General features: G+C 41.7%; 2 protein-coding genes across 4 annotated transcripts in view; one reads left to right on the top strand and one right to left on the bottom strand.

Moving 5' to 3' along the window:
- The window catches only part of OSBPL9 (oxysterol binding protein like 9), a 63,696-nt gene extending 55,695 nt beyond the window's left edge, over positions 1–8,001 (bottom strand). For all 3 annotated transcript variants that reach the window (XM_040610156.1, XM_040610157.1, XM_040610158.1), the window contains exon 1: positions 7,891–8,001. In XM_040610156.1, coding sequence (XP_040466090.1) covers positions 7,891–8,001 — 111 coding nt within the window. The remainder of the gene's footprint in view (positions 1–7,890) is intronic.
- Positions 7,977–15,386, top strand: part of EPS15 (epidermal growth factor receptor pathway substrate 15) — a 72,209-nt gene continuing 64,799 nt past the window's right edge. The window contains exons 1-2 of the mRNA XM_040610150.1: positions 7,977–8,036; positions 11,687–11,804. Coding sequence (XP_040466084.1) covers positions 11,787–11,804 — 18 coding nt within the window. The 5' untranslated portion in view covers positions 7,977–8,036; positions 11,687–11,786. The remainder of the gene's footprint in view (positions 8,037–11,686; positions 11,805–15,386) is intronic.

Genomic DNA, 15,386 nt, shown 5'->3' with positions numbered 1-15,386 from the left:
ATCCTGAATGAAAACTTCGACATAGGGACAATTTTTTTTTAAGGTGTTTTTTTTTTTTAAAGTTCAAAACCAAGAAAGGATCTAGAAACAAAGCTACTCCAACAATCTCCCATCAGGAATTGTATATACTTGGAACACACCTCACTAGAGTACACTTTCATTTTTCATATTCACTGCCTTCAGAGTTCTCAGATAGGACGGCACCACCGAGAGTTTATTACGCCCTCTGGTGGTTTCAAGAAGAAATATTGGCATGATCTTAGCAGGAAAGACAGGATCTGGATGGCAGCAGCTGAAGGAAACCCATCAGGTCTGTCCAGATGACACACTCCGGGCGCTCCGGCGTGCCAGGCAAAGCACTCCCAGCTCACTGTACTGCGCACAGGCAGGGAACCAAATGGGATAAAAACCAAAGGTAGCAGAAGAGAGATTTGGTTTGGTTTGGTTTAGATCCCTCAACAAGATAAGTGCAGGGAAGATGAGAGCTAGTCCTACTGCAAGGGAGAGCAGAATCCCAACCACCCTGATTTCCACTGTGCAGACAGACTATCAACTCAACTGCAAAAGATACTGTAAAAGCCTTCCTTTTTCTTGTACACCACATTTTAATGAAATGGAAATTAAGTGTAAACATTATGATATTCTTAGTCTGCAAAAAGATTCGCAAGATAAACCACAGGTTCATGGTGTGGTCCTATATACTTATCATTTCGCCACCTTCAGACAGAGCTTTAATTGGTTAATACCAATTATAATGAAGCAGTAAATCTAATTCATTCTACCTAAGTGCAATAAAGCACCTATCATTCCAGTATCTGAACCCCCTGTGCACTAAAGCATGCAGCTATCATCACGCACAGTGCTGTATTTTCTCATCAGAACGCAGCAAATCTCTTACTGATTGCTACAGGACAGCACTTTACAACATAACTCAGCTGACGTTTTAGATTCCCACACACCCCCAAAGTAAGATTTTATAAAAAACACAATTTAGACAGCTTCAGCTTTCCCTTAGAGCATTACATTTTACCCTTTTGTTGAAATTTGTCATGGGTATCCATTATGTCCTATGACTCGTCAAGTATTCTTGGATAAATAAAGCCATCCCATACCTGTTTTGAGGAATGGTTCCATTTCACTGAATAAAATCTCATACGGCAGAAAGACATCTCTGAATGGCTAATAAAAAAGTCACACTTTACTTTCTTTTTATATTTAAAGTTTTAATATGCAGCTATCTTTTTTCAGCGATCAGTTTTATAACCAGACAAAATGACATTTTCAATAAACTTTCAATACACAGTGCACTGATTTTGATGCTGATGAACTTGAATAGGTTACAAGCAGACAGCAACACAAGATAAATTTAAGCTGAAACTCAAATAAAAATCTGTAAAAATTAGCAAAGCTATACAGTATTACTGAAGGGGGAATGTAAGTATCTCCCCCAAAAATATGGCCTTTACTGGTTTCTTTTTTACATCCCCCCAGTGAAGTTGATCAAATACAGAACTGATCTAACATGAGGCATTTCAGGTAACCTACAGCTTCTTAAGAGAAATGTAAATAATGCCTGGGTCTATTTATACAAAACCAAACAAAATTAAAATCCTAACACATACACACACCCCACCCCACCCAGCCCTCATTCATCTTTAGAACTACTACTCCATTTGAATTTTAGCTGTTGCATGGAAAGTTTTAGATTTCAATATAAAACCCAGCTGCTGTCTGCCTCCAGAGCTTCTCAGGCCCACGTTCTGCTTGTGCAGGAGTGCACAGAACTTTTCAGAGTACATTTTTGACTCACACAGTCCTGTCAAGGAAATCTCTAACATAAGTACACAGATGAGCAAAACCACTTACAACATTTATTTCCATTGGGGATGAAGAACCTGGAACAAGCTCTACTTATAAACAGTGATATTTGGCGTTTAAATACATCTACAGGAGAAGCTTTATTTTGGACCACTTCCCATAACGTTCATTGTTCCCATCAAACGCTAAGGCAACCCTTATTTTTCAAGCAGAAATAAACACCAACAATTCAAAACTACCATTCCTCTAGCTCCCTTGCAAGGCGTGCCCGTCTTAGAGGAGACCTCCTTAAGCACAGGGACAGCATCTAATAGCCATGCTGTTTCTGTAGCTAAAGCTTCGGCTTTTGTGGATGCAGTCATAGTGCAGGAACCAAAACACTGCAGGGATAACTGATGATGCCACTGGGGCTCATATAACCCCAACAGATGCCATGTATATCTGAAAAAGGTAAGGCAATAATTTATGGTTCCTGACACAGAAAAGCATTACACTGCTTATAGAATCCTACAAGAAATTAATACATGAGAGACCCTAACTGGTTCAAGGTGAAAGAGATAAACACAATCATAGGACCCTCTCTTCAATCCTTTTCCCCCAGAAGTGCAGCCACAGACTAAACAATCTGTGTCTGCAACAGGACTGGGTATCTGATCACCATATTAATCTTTTCAAATTTCTAAATATTGTAATCGCTGTTAAATGTTCAGACTGTATAACTCTGAGTTATTTTAATAAAGCTTATTCATTAAATTGTCTCTCTCGCTCGACAATTCATTAGCCTCAGCTTAACTGCTCCCAATCTGCATCAAGGAAAGACTTTTAAACAGCCAGAAACCTTGAACTAAGTCGTCATCCAACAGCAACAACAAAAATTGATCCTCTAGATTGCTACTGGGTTTATTTTGCACACCTAATAAAAAAATAAATAAAAAACATGCAATAGATGAGATTTTGCAGGTAAGTGAACAAATTTAGTACTAAACTGGTTTTCTTTGGATCCACAGCTAGCACATGATCTGTACTCGTCTCATTTGCCAAACTGTACCCATCTTGATCCAGGTCCTACATGAGCACCCGACTACACTTCATCAAATTAATGGACCAGACAACGTGTCTGGCTTTGAGAGGACAGATGACGTGCAGTTCAGAGTGCCAGTACAAAGTTAACCCATCAAATATTTTTGAACAAATCTGAACAGGCACAATATGTTTATATTGGATGAGAAATGCCAATGACGTGCACCTCAAAGTGATGATCAAGTATTGGGAGATCTAAAACCAGACCTATAGCCTAACTACTAAAGAGGAGTCAACTACTTAAATCATAATCCTATAACAATTTACTTAGTGCATCAAAACCTGTGATACAAAGTTAAAACTATGTACTAAATTCAGTTCAGTGTTGCATAATAGCTATCAATATTTTTTCTCCAGAGTCCATAAATTCAGAATTCTTTTTCTTACTATCCCTGGTTTGCTTATAGTTTTGTCTGTTTTTATTAGACTCGCTGAGCTGTTTGCAATTGCAGTGCATGTGACAGATCAAGTTATTACAGGAAAAAGTGTCACCTTGGCTGAGAATGGAAAGCAGAGACCTCAAAGGGAATGTTTGTGCAAAAGCAGATGGCTTTTTTCCTGTTTTCTTGGGATTTTTGCACACAGCTGGCGGTTGAGAAACTGTATTTGGAAAAAGCAGGAAAATGCATTCATCTGAAGGTCTGTACCGTAGGGGCACTGAGCCATGACTCCAGCTTCAGAAGCATCATTTCAAATCAAGTTAACAAGATTTGTTTTCAGTTCACCACCAAAGGTTCATGAAACTGCTGCAAAATTTGAGTCCCCCTCCTCCTCAATATCTGGATCATACAATCCACAAGCAGTTCTTCAGTACAGCACAACAAGTATTGAAGTTGCTAACTAGAAGCAATCTTTCAAAAGCACGATGGGAATAATAGTTTTACACCACCACAACTACTCCTCCTAACAACTGTTTTCACACAGATTTTGCTCCTGAAGGCATTCAACCAGCATGTTTTTAAAAGTAGTTTCATGGAATGTTTAAACAGAACATTTAAATGTATTCTTTAGGCATTTATTGGTGCAAGAACCATTAACATGATGGCAGGCTGCTCAGTTTTGTTTCAATAATACTATGGAGCTGTCATACACAATTTTTTCTTGCAAGCCTCATTCACTATACAAGGCAGCTGCTTAAGTCTACAACATTTTGAACAGTTCTCCTTTCAATACCACCATGTCAAATATCCACAAAGTTTTAAAATATTTTAAGGAACTGACTTTCCTATCTACTGGCCCTGGTTTTAGCATTGTTTCCACAGTTATGCCAGTTCTGCTTTCAATTTATTATACAATTAAAATATTTATTTAAAGAGTACACTTAAAAAAAGAATTTTAATCAGATTTTCAACCTTGAGGGGTTCTCTGGGTTATTTCTACAGGATTCCCAAGGGTAATCAAGGCTGATGTGCATTTAAGACAGCACTTCTGCCAGAAAACACAAACAAAAAGCAAATTGCATTCAACTCCCTCTTCCTCCCTAGCCATTTCTCTGTCTTCACGCTATCACCCAGTATAATATCAACACACATTTTTTTTATACTGACATGCAGAAAACAACAGAACAAATTCAGCTGAAAAAATAAAACAGCAGAAAGTTATTTTTCAGCTGGAATCCGGCTCATGGAACAACTTTACAGCTGCTGTGCCAGCAGAAGGCAGAAATAAGCCACTTTGAGACTTTTCTGTTAAATATTGTCAGTGCAGCCAACTATATGCTGAAAAAAACCACAATACTTCAGTAGACTTACATTTGTGATACCTTCAAGAGAAAACACTGGTGGATTCACAAAGAATATTGAGGGGAAAGAAGAAGTAATTTGTCAAACCATTGGTCAAACTGATCCAAAATGGCACACATTTATTTCATCTTTTGCTCTTAACAAAGGAAAGAAAAAACTAACAGTTTACTGATATCAGACAACTATTTATTCAAGCAAAACCATTTATGGCAAGTCCACATCATTTTCTCTGAAATATGTAATTCATAAATAAATTTAAACAAATGTGATTACAAGCAAATTTGAGGATGTGCATTCTATTCTGAAAAAGAAAAAACCCACTACAAACTATCAAAGAAGTGGGGAAAAAGCAAACAATTTGGCTTTGTAAAACACCTTGGAAATGCATGTGAGAAACATCTGCATTCACAGTTGCAAGTAGTGTTACTAGTACAACTAAGTAGAGGGGAAGGAATAGACCAATGAAAACAGAAATGTGTGAACCTTAAGTTCTCATTTTCTTTCTGACTCAGACGATGTAAATTCTTTTGCCTTGCTCCTTGAAAGTCCTAATTATGTCAGAAATGTAAATTTAACTTAATTAATTTGCATCTGATATATGTATCCAAAACATATTTAGGTTAACATCTGCTCATTTTACCAAAAGACAAAGCATACTAATTTAGGTGCTGCCTTTTTTTCCCCACAAGTACAATATTACTGCACAGTATCCTTAATGTGCAATAAGCATTCGAACAGAGTTACTTTACTGCATTCTATTTTAAGTTACTACCAAAGAAGGCTAAATGCAACAGTGCAAGGACACACTTATGAGGAGACGTGTATTTCTGGCTCTCTCTCTGATGGAAAGTTCAGCCGCATCAGAAGTTATTACCCTGCAGTTTTCCACAGCTCCTCTGCCAAAGGTTAATTGGCTATTGGATCTGCTGGAGAAAGGGTTTGGTTTCCTGCGTGCGCAACTTTCTGGATTGAAATGGGCTAAGGAGTCTGAAAGAGGTGATGAGCAGGTAAATGCTGATAGGTTAACCGCAAAACTGTTTCCAGATTGCATGTCTATGTCACCATGTTGAAACCAACCCCACCCCTGCATTATGCTCACAGGGAAAGGCCAGTCTCAGGCTCAAAATGTCACCCAGTTACACCTACAGCAGGACAACTGTATTGTTTCAGGCTGAAATTGGCTCAGAGGGAATGGAATACATGACCCTGTGTACCTGGTCACATCGATACGCCTTTAATTCAAAATACAAGGCTGTATATACGGAACCACAACAGGTCATCTCTCCACCTAAATAAAGCCCCCAACCCTGCTAACATTCCAAATTACCGCTGCTTATGTACCACAGCTTTATAAACTCCCTACAATTCAGGAGTTACTATGCGAAAATGAAATGGCAGAGCTGAACGAGACAGTGTCCCCCTACCTTCTCAAACGCTAATATTAGTGAGGCATGTGGTCAGCTGAGACACGATCAAATTGTCTTCAAACCCACGTTCCAGCTGACCCTACAACCCTACGAGCATCATGCTAGCCCACGTGAAGCAGTGGCAGCCAGTCTTCCAACACGATACGCGCCCTTAGGTACAAGAATGAATTCGGACGCCTCGAGAATGGCGCAACAAGTACTTTACAGACATATGTGCAGAAAAGATAGCACACTGATATCAAAAGCACTCTAAATGTTAACTGCAGGCATTTTTTAGTGGTAAAAGGAAGACAAAGCAGAGAACGTGATTTGATTTCTTGAACTTTCGCTTTGAAATCTTATTTTTTTGAATTTTCTTGAATTTCTGAGGACAGGTTAAAAAAAGGGGGTTTAAAATTTGTGAACTAAAAGTCATAACAAGAGAGAACATGACAAATCATACAAAATAAGCATAAGGCATATTTCCTAATCATAGGAAATACTGAAACTAAGAACTAATTTTTATTAAACATGTGAAGACCATAGAACGAACTCAGTGCAATAACCAGAACTACGATATGGACCAGTCATCAGCAAATGTTTCTATTTCCGTAGCTGAGCCTTAAATGACTTCACACCTTGTACCTCTACTTAAGACTGACTGAGGTGAATTAGTGAGCATAAACAGCTGACATTTGAACAGCCATTAAAAAGCACTTGTAATTCTCCACCCATATTCCAGGTGAGGGACTTTGAACCTCCACAAACCAAAACTGAGAGTGTGGAAGTGATACTGAGAGCCTTATAATCTCCTAGCTCTGGAGAGAAAGGCCACCTCCTAGTAGGACTGGGAAGTCAAATTTAGGGAAAATATTTCTATGCAATTCTTCTCTATGAATATACCTTCACAGACAGCATAATACTCAAGTGAAGTTATCTGCTGTAAATCTGTTACAGCTTACTACAGGTTAAATTTATACAAGTTTCATCCGGATGGACACCCTAAATAGAAATTGCTCCATGCTAAGAAAACTTATATCTGCGGGCATACGGTTGAGCCAGTTAGCCTTCTCATTTAAGGGCATATCCTTGAAGAAAAGATGAATTTGTACTGTGAAAACGTTTGGAACTTACTCCACATTTTTACATAAGCAGCCGAACAAGCTAGCAAGTCCGGATCCGTCAGCGGTTGCGCAAAAAGCCTGGGAACACACCCCTGTCCCTTAACACACCGCGCCGTAAAAGTTCGGGCTGGAGAGTGAAGTCCTGGGCGGGCACCGGCCCGCCCGCACCCCCCGGGGGAGAGCGGCGGCGGAGCGCGCGGCCGGCCCCGAACAGAGCCGGGCCGCTCGGGAGGCGGCACCCCCGCGGGCCCGCCGCCGGGGCACAGCGCCCGCAGCAGGGCGGCAGCACAGCGGGAGCCGAGGCCGGCCCCCAGCACAAGCTCCGGGCCACCCGCCGCCAACGGGTCGGTCCCGCTCCACCGGGCCGGAGGTGTCGCCACACACCCCCCCGGGGCTGGGGTTGTGAGGCCCCGCGGGAGCCGCCCCCGCCCTCCAGGGCGCCACCGGGAAGCCCCGTGTGGGGGCACCGGCCACTCCCGCCCAGCCACCCCGCCCCAGGGCCGCGCCCTCCCCCCGCGCCGGCCGCCAACAATAACAGCGCCGCTCGCCCCCACCGATAAATCACCCCGCAGGGCCACCCCATTGGCTGCTCCCGCCGCCTCCTCCTTCCCCATTGGCCAGCCGGGCACTCACACCGCCCCGAGTCCCCTCCCCGCCCCCACCCTGCGCCTCAGCCGGTCTCCCGGCTCCTCACCCGCCCGGCCCGCCACTGCCCCTCACCGTGTAGTAGGAGAGGAGCCCGGCATTGTAGTCCAGCACGAACCAGCGGTACTGCCAGCCCTTCATGACATTGGTCCATTTGCTCAGCGGGCCCTCCATGATAGACGCCATCTTAGGCACCGAACCGGCACCACACCGCCCGCTCGGTGAGGGGAGCCGGGGAAAGACACGGCTGCCGCCAGGCGGGAAGGGGGCGGGGCACGCAGCGAAGGGGCGGGGCCAGCCGCCACACTGGCCCGGGGGGCGGGCGGGGAGGGGGCGGGGCTTGCGCGCGCAGCGGGGGCGCGCGGCGGGGGCGGAGCAGGCAGCCTAACGGCCGGCGGGAAGGCGGGGCCGGGCGGGTGCGATGAGGGGAGCGGGGGTTAGCGGGGTTTGGCGGGGGAGGGGGGGCCGGGCGGCGCCCGGCTGGCCGCGGGGGTCTGGTCGGTAGGTGCCGCCGGGGCGATCCGCACCCCGGGATCGCACCCCGGGACAGCGAGGCTTCCCCTTACGGCGCGGGGGACGAGGCGGGAAGGAGGGCTGCGCGGCGGTGGGGGCGCGGCGCCCTGGTGTTTGGGCTGCGGGAGGGCGGGAGGGCGTTACCCCGTCCCCTGAGGCGCTCGGCACCTTCAGTGTGTTCTGCTGCGGTGCTTTGTCCCTCTGCCCCGCTCTTGTTTGCCTGCCCGGAGCGCCGGTGGGGCTCACCAGCTGGGTGCGAGGGCCTGGGCCCTCTCCTGAGGGGGTATGTGGCCCGAGTGTGGAAAAAACATTCAGGACTTGAGATAACCTTTTAAGGGTAAAAGGCTCATTTAAACGGGACACAGCTTTCCTGTGAACTGATCCAAGAATGTGGAATGAATTCGCCAGGAGCTATGGACAATTGTAAATCTCTTGTTCAGTCCAAGCTGTGTTTTTGGCACCCATCTCTGACAGAAACACAGAATTTTGGTTGTGCTGTAACAAAAAAACTTCAAAGGACCCATAGAAATACTCATGTTCCTTCCTAGGGACTGACAATACTGCAGCAGAAATAGTGCTTTTACCATGAGGATTGTGTTTGTCATATAACATTTACATATTCATGGCGTAACTGCCCCCACATAAACCCCAGCCAAATATAAACCCATTCTTTTTGTATGATTTTAATATAAAAATCCCTTTATAGTAGGGTTGAAGTAGGTCTAGGGTCTTGCAATACCACAATTTTATACTAAGTTAAACTGATTTTAATAGAAAAATCATCCCAGTTAGCCCTTTAGTGAAAAAGAATCACTCAAAGGCAGAGCTTCTGTGTTGGATTTTGAAAAATGAGGAATACCATATTTCTAATTCATCTTCCCATTTCTCCTGTCACATTGCTTACAAGTTTGTTACCAAGTGGATTTTACAGGGTTGACTTTTTAATACCCCATGTAGTCACCTGGTAGTGTGTTTATGCATGGTGTTACCAGTTTAACCTAGATAATGCACAATTCAGTCTTAACACCCAGCTTGTTGATTTTGATAACATTCTTTTTCAGGCTGCATATGACCTTAGTAGTCTGTTTTCTTCTTCAGTTTCACTGACTAAACTAAGCGCAGCTGCCTGGAGATTATACCCAGGCAAGCAAAACAAAAAACATCAGATGGTGCCAGAACATTACTAGTACTACCGCTTAAAACTGTAGTTGGACTGGAGCTTTATGATCTCAGATCACTACTTGGACTCTATTCTACCACAAGAGTTGAAACTAATGCAAAGAGCTTGTGCAAAAAAACCTCTTGGCTTAACTGGGAAAGGGCTGTGCGGGCAGAGCATTCTCAATGAGAAATTCTTGACGGAAGAGCTTTTCTATTCACCTCGGTTTGCCAGGGGCTGAATTTGCAGAACTTCGGCATACACTGAATATCTTACTGCTACTTTGTTCTCTGGCTTTTTTGAGGGGAAATGTGCCAAAGACTTGTCTCCCCTAGAAAAAGCGTGTATTTTAGCCAGCTCAATTTAGCTAAACCTTAAAAGCCCTAGAGTAGAAGGAAAAGTTGTGTTAACAGTTGTTAAAGGGGAATTCATCTCAAGGTTTCTTTTAGAAATGTAGTGTGGATATTCTCTCTAGGTAATTTGGCAGAGGTCAGTGGATCATTGTTCTTCAAAAAAACATACATAAATTGAAATAAATACATATGAAATTACAGCCTGTTCCTAGCATTCAGGATACAGTATCATACAGGTTTATGTACTTTCTTGACTTGCCAGGATGATATGTCTTCTGTGTATATCAGATTACTCCGGTATATATTGAACATGGTTCATGAGGGCATTATTGAAGGGGTTATAGGCTTAATTAGTTAGATCCTTCTGATAAAGATTCTAGGTGCCCATTCAAATTGTTTGGAAAGATCAGTGCAAACATTTTAGCTCATTTAAACCAACAAACTGAAATCAGCTACCACTGTGATACAACCTACCTTTAGATACTTTCTATGTTACATCAGCAGCATCAATGATTTTGAATAAAAAATTACTTAGAAATGAGTAAGTTACTTCCTTAATAGAAGAATTTAGTTTGCTTTAACATGTTCTGTCTGTATCCAATTTGGAACGGTTACAGAAAGCTGTTATTTTCTGTAATTATAGACAGTTTTATTGTGATGTTCTCCACATTCTATGAAACTTAGACTGGTATGTCACACTCTTTAACATTAAGTAGAGTACTTACTGTCATCTGAGAGAATTATATACTAGAGAGATCAACAGAAATGGGCAGAAAGCAGCAGCTGTTACCTTGTGCTGCCTTTGTTTAATACACTGCTCCATCAGCTGAAAATCCTGTCCAGCACCATTCTCTGGCCACAGAGAGGCCTTGACTAAATTATCTTGTTGGAGTGTCCCAGCCACAAGCAGATTTGCTTATCAGCCACAAAGTTTATCCCATAAAGTGGCATCTGGACTACTCAGGCTGTCCCAGCAGGAATGTAGGGGGAAACCTCAGATAAGCCCAATCCTTACTGCATTTTCCAGGACATCCCAGCTCGTACCCTACTTTTTAAAATGTCTTCTGTGTTACTTTCCTTTGTCCAAGCTTGTCCAACAAATTACATCTGGGTTTTTTTGGCCATTACAGTTTAAATCTGTATGGTTTCAAGTCAAGAGGAAGGCACTGCCGATCTAGGGTAAATACCAGTGAAGGGCCAGGGCAGAGGCAATGAGAAGCAGGAGTCTACTGAAAGTCTGATTCTTTAAGAGGAAAACGCTTTTCTATTGTAAATTTTCCTGAAGTTACAGCTGAACTAGCTTTGAAGAACCTCAGTGATGAAGTTGCATGGCTTGTGGGTTTCCTTAAGGGTGTCTGGGAGTGTGACTGGCAGCAGGGAAAGTAGCTTTACTTCTCCCAACAGCTGCAATTGCTTGGGGTTCTGTTGAACATAAGCCATTTGAGAAGAGAACAAATGACATTTTGTTTCCTTTCCTTTTCCCACTTCAGAAATGGGCTGGTAGTTTCATTTAGTCTTGTCCTATCAGGTCACTGTGACAACATAAGCATCATAATTAAGAAATTATGTTTTAGCCTGATAGTGGATGATGCTTTTTCTGCTTATTGATAGCAAGTAATGTCTTATAATTGTATCTTCAGGGAAAAAAATCCTCAATTTGATTTTTTTGTGGGTAACAAATGCACTAATAAACTACAACCAAGTAGAAGACGAAGCTTTCTGTGTCATCTTCAGTGTCCTGCTACTGTCCTTTAAAGGTATTTTCTGGTCTGTCTGTGCATATGCTGACTACACTAACAATAGCAACAATGTTAGAGCCTAAACATTTTTTATTTCATTTCTTCAGAGTCATTTGGTTTAGGGGCTTACAGAGAGGAAGACAGCTGGGGGAGAATCAACTTAACCCTACAAGCAGTCATTCTTAAAAGTGGATAATTAAATCAAGTATGCCAATATGTGCCATCGTAAGTACATTTTCTGAATAGATTTCTTAACTGTCTCTGTTTTTAATACAGATACATTTTAATACAAATGTTTATGAAAAAAAAATCAGCAATACAGTGAAATGAAGACAGCAGTTGGTTCTCTGCAAACAATTCTATCTTGGCCTTTTCTTGGCAGTTCCTGTATGATCCCAGCAAATAAAAGCCATTAGCAATAAAACTTCCCAGTCTTGTCCATTTTAATCTAGTTTTCCTCTGATCTTAATGAATTGTCATAAATTCCTGTAGATCAGGGATGAGGAACCTCGTTGAGGGCTAAGCAGACCTTTCTGAGTCTTCTAAATGACTTCATATTAGCATACACCCAAAAAAATCAAACCACCACAGGTTGTATGGAATTCAATCCTCAGGTCTCAGAGGCCTGTTCTGTTGCTGCTTGTAGCTTATGGCTGCATTTGGACTAGGTTTCACAAGAGAAGGGTTTTTTCTTTCTGAAAAAGATTGTCCAGATTCTCCTTCTTTCATGGCATGTTTAGAGCTACACTGGAGAGTATTAGGATATTGGAGCCGTTTCCCAAAGACACATGGAATGTGTTCAGCCAAAATGTGGTACCATTTAAGAAAGGACTGGAGAGTCTCTCTTGCATTTAAGATAGATAGAGATGATTCTGAAGCTAAGATTTATTTTATCCGTAGTTATTTAATCCTCTCTAGTAGTGCTGTATGTCTGGGGGATGATGCAGCAAAGATGCAGCTGACTCACCTAACCAGCACCGATACTTTACAGGACGAAGAAAAGTTTGTCAGAGGTTGCAGCGTGTGTTAAAAATAGGGTGTGATGGTATTCATTTAGCAATTCAAGTGACTCATTGACCCAATCTTGGTACAAGGTCTACAGAAAAACACATTTTAAGGGCATTATAAATTTGAGTAGCTTTGTAACAATAACATAACTTAAATTTTGGTATAGTCTCATCAAAGAGTAAATTCAGGTTACAGTTCTGCAGGACAGTTTGACATTATGACATTATCTGGGAGATGCAAGAGATGTAAACAGACAATTTAGGACTCAACATTTCTTCAAGAAGTACTTTTCTGAACTTAGTGAGGGGCTTTGCCATTTAGAAGTGTGGGTATCTTCTGTACTGCCTTTACACAGAGGGCATAGAATTTGTCCCACGTGTCCCGGTCACACTTGAGATCTTTAAGTGTTCTGAGATTAAGGCATTAACAGCAATACAAATTTAATAAGGAAAGCACCTTCAAAGAAAACCTGTAACTTAAATATACCATAAATCTAGTCCAAAAGAATTACAAGACGTGCCAAGCCTTTATACTGAAGAAACAGTCATATGAGCTATTTTCCATCTGCACACAGACCGAGGTCTGGTAATCTGGAAATCAATTTAGCAACTAGAAGATGCTGGAATGAATTTTGCAGGGTGAACAATTCACTGTAATCTTAGTATTATTATATTATAAAACTTACAACATCATAATTTAACCTTGTGAACAACAGGCCTGATGTCTTTGCTGAATACACCAGTTTAGAGTTCATAGCATGCTGAATCACATTTTAATTCCTAATGCATTGCTTAGATGGGTAACATCTCATCATTTGATTTAAGCATCTTATCATCATGTGGGCTGATTTTATTTAAAATTTAATGCAGAAGTCCTTGCTATTTTCTCAACCGCAAATAAGTAATTTCTACTTTAGTCTCCACAGAGACTTTGAAAAGATACAGAGGAATGCTGCTCAACTGGAATGTTTACTTCACTGCAGCTGTGGTATGCAGCCCACTGGTACAAAAAGGCGAATAAGCTAAATCTCTTTGCCCAGAGCTTTCCCACTGTCACCTCTTTTCATAGTGTTTGGCTTATTAATATGTTTCAAATAAGGTTATTTGCTCTTTGTAGTAAATTTGTTTTGCAAGAATGCAATAGATACATTATCTTCTCACAAAATTTAGACTATTTACAGTAGAGTTTAATGTGTAGCAAATTTAGCAAGGGAAAAGGTAAGAACTGAGACAATATTTTAAAGAGTATTGTCCCTAATCATAAGGATAATATGCTATGTTTACTTTCAGTAAGGAGTGTTTATTTTTTCTTTATACACTATATTTATTTGGTGTTAATAGATACAGCAATATCAAAGCTAGTGTTTAAAGCTAGTCTACACAAGTAGGTTCCAAAATATACGCATATTATTAGGCTGTTATGAACAGTACCCATGCTGTCTGGTACAAGATCTATTAAAATCTGGAGGAAAAATACCTTTTTCCTTCTCTCTCTCTTCCCCTTCCCACCACCCCAGGTAAATAGCAGAAATACCGTATTAGACTTGGGCATTAATCTGACTATGGTAATTTTTAGGGTACTAGGTGAGAGAACTAAGGACATGAAAGGGAGGATAAAAGTAAAGTCAAAGAGACCTAGAACTGTGCAATCCATCACACAACACAAGTTTACAGAATGAGCACTATCCCATGAGTGCTTCTATCACTCATCTTAATTCCATAGCTAGAAGTACTAAAGGGGTATATGTTAAAACTAAGTTTCAGATGTGTCAATTTAGAATCAGTTTCTGACTCCCCCTGTGTTTCATTCTGGGATTTAAGGCCAAATTGTTTTTCTTGAGATCTAAAATCACTCCCAGTGATTTGTACGTAGGAGGAGCCCTGTATACAGTGTAATCCCTTATCCAATATTGCTCTGATTTAGGGATGCTAAAAAGATCTTTCTCTAGGGTTACTGTTTCTTGTATAAGGATGGGAGACAAAAGTAGCAAGGTTTATCCTACAAAAAATTGGAGAACCCTTTTTCTTCTTATCTGAGAATTAAAATAATCCTTTTTGGTGCCTGCTGAAAGGATTTGCTTCCTCTTGTTCTGATGGAAGTGAAAATGAAGAAATTATTTTTTCGTCCTACTCAACTCACTCTCTCCCTCTGCCCTTTTCCATGAGGAATAGAGAAAGAAGCAAGAGAATTGATTTAGTAGAAGAAAAATAAGTAGCCACCAGAACTGGCAGAATAAACTCAAATTGCTCCCCAAAAATCACAGTCTGCGCTCGGACCTCAATTTAGAGAGCAGATGGGTGGTTTTCTACTTTGACAGCTCTCAGGAGCTGTCATGAGACTATTCCGGCTATGTGTGAACTCACAGACTCATGTGCAGAATGCACATCTGATTTCCAGATGAAGTGAGACTTCGGTTCACAGCAGCACCTCCTGCAGCTTCATCAGCTTGGTATCAGCAGGACGAAAACCCAGGTTCAAAGATCAGGGGGAAGCCCTAGTCCACCCTGGCTAGGTTTCCAGCCTTAGCAGTATGAAGGCAAAAAAGCCTGGGACGTATTATAGGACACATTCATCAGCTGTTTAGACTAAAACAACCACTCACACCAATTAAACAACTCCAGCTCAGGTAGCTCCTGAACTGTAGATTATTGGAAGTTTGGGAAGTACACCAGGGCAGTGTCACTACATACTTACCTACTCCTACCATCTTCCATAGCTCCTAGCTATTGCCACAGCTGGAGACAGGACACTGGGCTATTTAGACCTTTGTTCTAAGACACTATCTCTGCTCTTTTATAT

This window comes from Falco naumanni, chromosome 11 (assembly GCF_017639655.2).
Source record: "Falco naumanni isolate bFalNau1 chromosome 11, bFalNau1.pat, whole genome shotgun sequence".
Lineage (NCBI taxonomy): Eukaryota > Metazoa > Chordata > Aves > Falconiformes > Falconidae > Falco > Falco naumanni.
This window is presented reverse-complemented; position numbering and strand designations above follow the sequence as displayed.